Source organism: Lolium rigidum, chromosome 6 (assembly GCF_022539505.1).
Source record: "Lolium rigidum isolate FL_2022 chromosome 6, APGP_CSIRO_Lrig_0.1, whole genome shotgun sequence".
Taxonomy (NCBI): Eukaryota; Viridiplantae; Streptophyta; class Magnoliopsida; order Poales; family Poaceae; genus Lolium; species Lolium rigidum.
In genome coordinates, this window is record NC_061513.1 from 239,598,300 (window position 1) to 239,606,054 (window position 7,755).

The window sequence follows — 7,755 nt, forward strand, 5'->3', positions numbered from 1 at the left end:
TCAATCAATCAGAGTCGAGTTAAAATATATATGTACCATCGCCGATGGCCTGTCCGTCCCACTCGACGATCGGCAGCACGGGCAGGCCGCTTCCGACGAAGGCCATCTCGACGGAGGTCTTGGCGTCGTCGACGGTGATGTACTTGGTGGTGACGCCCGTGAGCAGGCCGGCGTCGACGAGCTTGGGCGCGAGCGCGAGCAGGCGCTTGGCGGTGCACCCGCTTAGAATCTTATCGAACGCCGGCAGCACGAGCTCGCCGGCCGGGGTGACGAAGGCGACGTTGACCATGGGCCCCTCGGCGACGAACCCCTGCTCGTCGACCCAGACTGAGGCGAAGGCGCCGCGGTCCTCGGCGTCCATGATGGAGAGCACGTTGGGGAGGTAGTTGACGTTCTTGCTGGTGGCGAACAGTGGGGGCTTCATGGGCACCGAGGTGGTGACGGCCTTGACGCCGTGGCGGCACTGGTCGTAGTCGGAGGGGATGACGACGGCGTAGAAGGCCGGGCCGGGGAGCGCGCTGGAGGAGAGCAGGAAGTCGCCTGGCCCGGAGCTGAGCCAGTAGCGGATGGAGCCCTTGCGGCACCCCGAGGCGGCGGTCATCTGGACGAGGATGCTGCGAAGGGTGTCGCGCGGGAACGGGGTGCCCACCTTGGCCTTGGCGGCGGAGAGCAGGAAGCGGTCGAGGTGCGGGTCGAGCTCGTAGAGGTGGCCGTCGAGCAGCATGGCCGTGTCGAAGACGCCGTGGCCGCGGTGCACCATGTGGTCGTCGATCGGGAGCACCATCATGGCCGGGTCCAGCACGATCCCGCCCAGCACGCTCGAGTACATGGCCGGGAACGGCGCCGGCGTGGATTTCCATTTCTCCTGCAGCTTCTGCAGGGCCTGTAAGAGTGGAAAGACAGTGTCACTGATCTTGCAACGCATTTGTGGACTTAATTAATTAACCCGTGTTACACTTACACTATACTTTGTTTTGGATTTGTATAATAATGCTAATCAGTGAAGTAAATAGTGGGTTGTCTACTCATACGGCAGTGGAAGCAAACAGAAGAGGCAGCAGGGCATCAATAATGCAAGAGCCTCGAGACAAAGTACCGATCCCCGTCAGTTTCCACTAATAAAAAATTGACTCCGGTGTGTTCATTGTCAGCATGCCCTCAATCCCCTCGACGAACAAAACTATGACGAACTATCCAAGAGAGTGAGTTATGAAACTACGAATGCATGGCGCTATGCCTACAGGCTAGCCAAGGCAAGATCAAGAGCCCTCCTGGAAGAGGAAGATGTGGGAGGGGAGGAAGAACTCACCTCTGCGCCGGATTCATACACGGGGACTTGATCCTCGGCCTGAACGATCGAGCCCATGATGATCCGATCCGATCTGCAAGGAAGGAAAAGATCTACAGACTAGCTAGAGAGTAGGAGTGCGAGTGGAGCACCTGCCCTCGCTGAAGTTTTATAAGCGGCCGGCCGGCCGGCCGGTCTGCCTGAGTGCTCGCTGCGCCGTGACGCGCGTGTACGTGGCGTCGAACCGTCAAGTGATATGCGGAGTGCGACAACTTTAGCCGGCCCGCCGCCCCCACCCTGCGCCGCTCTTGTTGTATCCTCTCGCGTTTTGTTCCGGAGCTAGCGGGCGAGGATGGACGACAGCGCCGTTGCCACCGGCCCGGACGTGCCGACGACGAGCCGTTGTGACCTTCTGTACAAAATTCACGGGGGAACGGCCTGCGGTACTGTTGTTATCTTATGCGCGTTCGCCATCGCCGGCCACCGCAAGAAACGACGGTACGTCCACTTTGGTGCTCGCTATCGGACCGGGATCGGCCGGCCGAGCATGTGTATCGCGGCGTTTCGAATTCGTGCACGACGTGGGCACGGGTGGTGCTGCTGCTCTTTACCGTGCTCCGTGGATCGCGTGGGTGGATGACTGGATGGAGGTGGTAGGTGGTGTAGTGATACGGATACGAGCAGGATAGACTTCCAAACCACGTCCTCAGGTTCTCTCTTCGCCCTGCACATCGGGGCCGACGGTGAGTGCTGACATGCCTCTATTCATCCGTATATCCCTCCTGATGCTTTTGCAAATATGTCACTTAAGAGCATCTCCAACAGGCGCACTATATCGGCCGCACTGCAAGAAAACGGCCGGTATACCGCGCGCGGGAGGGAATCAGGCGCTCCAGCAGGCGCGGTAAAAGGCGCGGTGCTGTAAAAAATTTAGAGCGCGCGGCGTTTTGCACAAACCGGAGCGGCATATCTGACGCGTCGGCTCCAGCACGCGGCATCGCTCGTCCAAGCGCGAAAAAAACCCCGCCCTGAAACTTCCTCTTCCGCGTCGCCGCCCGAGCGCCCAATCCGTCGTCTTCGCGCGCCGCCGGCGAAATCCCGACGATGGACGACCCCTCCGGCAACCCACCGACCCCTCCCTACTCCGTCCCACCCTCCGCCGCCGCCACCACTTCCGCCGCGCCGCCGCCAAACCCTAGCGGCGGCGCCGACGGCGGTAATGCAATGGCTACTTGTTGCGGTCAGAAACCCACCGGCGGGCAGCGACGGGCAACACCGTAGAGCCGGGAATCTCCCAGGACTGCGGCTGGCCCTGGTCCCTCCGAGCGACGGCCCGCAAAGCCTTCGGCACGCACGTCCGATGCTGATGCAGGGCGTGCCACCCGACCTATACCCGGTCGTAGAAGGTGTTGGAGAATGCCTCGCTTAGTTTCCTCGCATGGCATACACGTAAACGTTAAATACGAGCCTCGATCGGCTCTCAGGTTGTCCCGTGAATCGGCTCAAAGAGCCGATCCACCCATGATGCGTACGAGGTGTACGATCGGATGGTGGTCCTGCTTGATCAAGATAAAGCTAAAACGACCTACTACGATTTAGGGTTTTCACCGCATAATCGGAACATCCTACTCGTGATCGAGCCTCGCGGCCACGCACGGTGATCGTAAACCGACCCTAGACAAGGCCTAAAAACCAACACGAAGTTGATCCTCGGAACATCCTGTCTAGGGCTAGCAAACTACACCCTACGCGCCACTCGGATCCTTCGACCCGTTTGTAAGGCCTAACAATGCAGATATTAAACTAATCCTTGAAGAACAAGGAGCAATCATAACGGATCGGATCTACTAGATAATGATCAAGCGGGTGCCGCCCTTACACCCCGGATAGGTGTAAGGGCGGCTAGATGCCTAAGGGTTGCACGACGATAGCATATGATACGAAGAACAATGCTAACCCTAAAACATCTATGATAACTACGCCGCTCGCCATCAAAAAGGCTTCAAGTACGAGCAGCGCATGGATGATGAATAAACGTGTAGCTGCCTAGATCGCAAGATGCGATCTAGGCAGCATGGTGCTTACCCGGAAGAAACCCTCGAGACGGGGAGTTGGCGATGCGCCGAGATTGGTTTGTGGTGAACGTTGGTTGTTGTTTATTTCATAAACCCTAGATACATATTTATAGTCCGGGGACTTTCTAATTCAGGCGTGCACCTAACCGTGCACGGGTTGAACTCTAACTTCTAAACGACACGTATCCTACTATGTTACAGATACACGGGCAAACTAGCCCAAACTTGGTATGGAAGGCCGATTCATGTAATCCTTCTATGTATATTCTTCAAGCCCATCTCCAATCGCGGCCCACCCCTGATCCGGTCAAATTCTGGTGATAACACATGCCCCCTGGTTTTGGAAATGACATTTCCAAAATCATTACGCTTTTCCTTCGTCGGGTCATGTCGTGGCAGAGCAGAACTGCCGCAGTATCCTTCATCACGATGCCTTGCCTCTTCCACTTCTCCGCGTGGCCTGACAAATTTTTTTTTTCTGTTGGGCACCACTTCCTCGGAAACTATTGTGGCATTGAATCTCCACCATATCCCCTTTTATTTACCCGTTCTAAACAGTTCGCTTCTTCATCCCCTTCGCATTAGCACCCAAAAGGCCCTCCTGCGCCACCATGTCTTCTTCCTCCTCTTCCTCTTCCGGTCTTTCCTATCGGTCTTCCTCCTCCCGCGAGCCGACGCCGGAGGACATACGCGCACCAGAAGAGTGGGACCAGGAGGACCACGCCTCCTCCGTCTGGTCCGAAGATGACAAGTCCTTGACCAGCGGAGATGAAGATCTCCAGTTCCTCGCCGATGGGGAACTGGAATCGGAAAGCGAGGATGACTTGTTCCCCTGGGACGGCTGCCCCTCCTCTGAAGAAGAGGAGGAGGAAGACGATGACGACGACTCCCTCGAGGGCTACCCACCGGCGAAACGCCTCCGCATGTGGTGGGACGATGACGACAGCGATGATGACGAGGAGGATGAAGCTCCCGTAGAGGGCTACGGGAGCAGCGACGAGGAGCCCACCGGCAGTAGTGCCGATGAGAGCTCCGAGGACGACGACGAGGGCAGCGACGGCCCGTAGACTAGGATCTACTAGTGTAGGCCTAGTAGTAGTAGATTGGTCAACGGACCCTTCTTTTGTTCTTCCTTCTTTGAGCAATCGGCTCTTTCTTTGTAAGAAATCCTGTTTATCAATGAAGAATTTTCCCCAATTTGATTTTGCCGATTTCCTTTAAGCCGATTCTCAATGAGCCGATGGCAACGCATCGGTCCTTCACAATCTATCCTTCAACTCTTCGACTGATGACTTTGAGACCTGGTGGACAACGTGGAAGACCCTTGCCTTCACGAGGGTCCTTAAATTCCTCTCACCAGCTCCGGTGATCCTCCTCTCGCAAAAACTCACCGTCCTTGAAGAAGGTTGCGACGCAGACCAGCCGATGATACTCCAATCGGCTTCTAGAAACAGAGCATCTACCAGGTCAGCTGCCCCCCGAGTCTCAGCTCAAGGCGAAACGAGACGAGGACACGCAATCCGGACAAATGGACCCGGGCTCGATCATGTCCGAGAGAACTACCATGCGAGCCAGCCGCGAGCCGATCACCCCTCCTCCGTTGAAAGTCGATATTGCGGATGATCACACAACGGCTCGGAAATAGAACTCCTCTCGACACGTAGCCGGAGGTCCTTGTGTTTTTCACATGCCACCGGTAGATCCCATGAAATTTGTGCTAGAGTCGATGGCCGTGCATCGGCTTTGTCCCTCAGCTCTAAAGTCGATGTCCGTGCATCGGCTGTACATTGCGAGAAACCGCGTGAGAATTTTTTTTTTACTGGCCGATTTTTCTATCGGCCCCCAATATTTCCCTGCACATGTATCGCACATGTTCATCTGATTAGGTGCCCCCCGAGCCGATTCTGCCAGGTAACTGCTGATATCGGCTCTGTGGTTAGCCAAGGCACTATATGTGAACGTCGGCTCTGTTAGGACCAGTGTGGACTTCTTCCAGCTCATCAGCCGACGTAAACCCATTGCCCATTAGATCGACGTTAAAACCAGGCAAAATGTATGGTGAGGATAATTTTGGCCGATTGCTGGAATCGGCCTCCATGTTGAATTGCTCAATGAAGGTTTTGTAATGTTCCTTCATAGATCCTTGGGGCCGATCACATGGATCGGCATCGCCATGTTTGTGCCAGCCGATGTCTCATCATCGGCTTTCTTTTGTCTGGGGCGCCACTCTTTCCTTTGTGGCCGACCTTCTTCGTCCAGGGTTCGCTGAATTTTAGCGGCCAGATCAGGCCGCGCCTTCCTCAACGTGTGCAGGTATATCCTTTCAGCTTCCTCCAACCCACGTAGTCGCTGAACCCTTCGCTTTTGGGAACGGTTGAGCCCATCAGGGCACCACCTTGGCCGATGATACTTGTCTTCTTCTTCATCATCTTCCTCTAGTTCCTCGAGATCTTCCACCTGAGCGGACTCAGCATGCTTGTTCCGAGGCGGGAGAGGCCCTAGACGTTTAAACACGGACACGTTAGCTGCATCCTTCTTCTTTTGTTTACATTCTGGGTAGTTGCCGATTTTGTTGGCAATCGGCTCATTCCTGAATCCCAGCAGTGTCTGAGAAGGGGCAGTCCCAGTGCCTATCCACGTCGTCTTGCTCCCTCGACTTTTCCTTGGCGTGGCGCTCATATCGCTCCTCGTCGCGATCATGCCGACGACGTCTCCTGTCGTCCCTAGCCGACGATCTTTTGTCATCATCGTCGTTGTATCGTCGGCGTTGGTCATATTGACCCACATACTTGTTGAGGAGGTGATCGGAGAGAGGTCGCCGATATCTTACGTTCCTTACTTCTCCCTCCGTGATGTAGCGCTTGCCATCGTGACGGAGCCGATCGCGTGGAGCGGCTTCCTCTCGTGTCCTTGCTATGAGAGCAGCTGCCCTCATCTCCGTCCTTACCGGAGTGGTGCCCAGGTCCTACCATGTTGATATTGCACGAGAATCCTGGCTGGCACCCTCCATGGTAAGTGTACTCCACCATGTTAACGGCGGGGAAGGGGTGCGTGTCGACCTTCATGGCGTACTGGCTGAAAATTAGCCGCCGTTGTTCTATCGCCATTTGGACCTGCTGACGCCACACCCTGCAGTCGTTGGTGGCGTGGGTGAACGTGTTATGCCACTTGCGAGTATGGCTTTCCGTTCAGCTCCCGCACCGTGGGGATCTTGTGGCCTTCGGGTACCTTTAGCCGCTTCTCCTTGAGTAAGAGGTCGAAAATCCGCTCAGCTTTGGTCACGTCGAAGTCGAACCCTTTTGGAGGACCTTGTGGCTTAACCCATTTACAGGACACGGGGCTTGCCCCCGAGTCCATTCAGCCACCGCTACCTCTTGATCTCCCGCAAAGCACCTTCATCTTCATCCGCCTCAACCAGGACCACCGCGCGCTTGAATTTATCCTCGGTAAACATCCGGGTGGCGCTCGTTCATATGCCGATGCCTCTCGCACCATGTGCGCCGGTGAAGGGTAGTCCGCTTGGGAGGCCACGTCCTTGATCGATGATGAGAGACCCACCACCGCCAACTCGACTCGCTTCTTTTTCACTTACATGAACCGAATAGCATCGGTTCCTAACGGTCCCGAAGCGCCGGACGTATTCCGCCACCGTTTCCCCGCGCTTCTCGTCGTACTTGTGCTAGATCGGCAATGCCAGCCTCGGAAGCTTCGAGTGATACCGCACGTGGAATTGTTCTTCCATCTCGCTTCCAAGTCCGGATTGAATTTGGTGGCAGCGATGTGTACCACCCGAAAGCCGATCCTGTGAGGGACCGTGCGAAAACCTCACACGCAGCTCGTCCGATGCTGAGATCGTGCTCAGCTGTGCCAAATATCGGCTCACATGCTCGATGGAGCTGGAACCATCTCGATCCATTAAACTTGGTGAAATCGAGGAGCCGATATTTGGGTGGTAGTGGGATCAATTCGTACTCATTGGGGTACGGCTTGGAATAGCCGATTGTCCTCCTTTTCGGCATCATGCCGAACTGATCTTTCAGGATTGTACAAATCTGATCCGCGGTGATGGCTGCAGGCGTCGCACTCTGAAGATTCGTCGGGGTGGCATACTTAGCCAGCCATGCTTGCTTTTCCAGCTCTGAGCCAACTGCAGGAGCTGAGCTCTGGAGGTTTGTCGGAGTGGCATATTTAGCTAGCCACGTCTCGCTTCTCAAGATCCGTTCCCGACGTTCCTCCCCGATGTTCCGTAAGTCCCCGCCGTTGCAGCCTCGGTTCGAGAGTGCCCGACTCATGCGGTCCGGCACGTATGCGCACGTGTATCCGTGGGGGATCTCCTTGGGCGCCTCATGTAAGAACTGGTAGTCACTAGGGTCACCACCAATCTTATAGACG

General features: G+C 55.8%; 1 protein-coding gene across 1 annotated transcript; it reads right to left on the reverse strand.

Annotated features, from left to right (window-relative positions):
- Positions 1–19: 19 nt before the first annotated feature.
- LOC124663859 (D-amino-acid transaminase, chloroplastic-like) lies at positions 20–1,461 on the reverse strand. Its single transcript, XM_047201509.1, has 2 exons — positions 1,310–1,461; positions 20–883 (listed from the first exon to the last, which is right to left on the reverse strand). Exons 1-2 carry the CDS (start codon positions 1,364–1,366, stop codon positions 20–22), a joined length of 921 nt encoding a protein of 306 aa, XP_047057465.1. The 5' UTR covers positions 1,367–1,461.
- Positions 1,462–7,755: the final 6,294 nt, after the last annotated feature.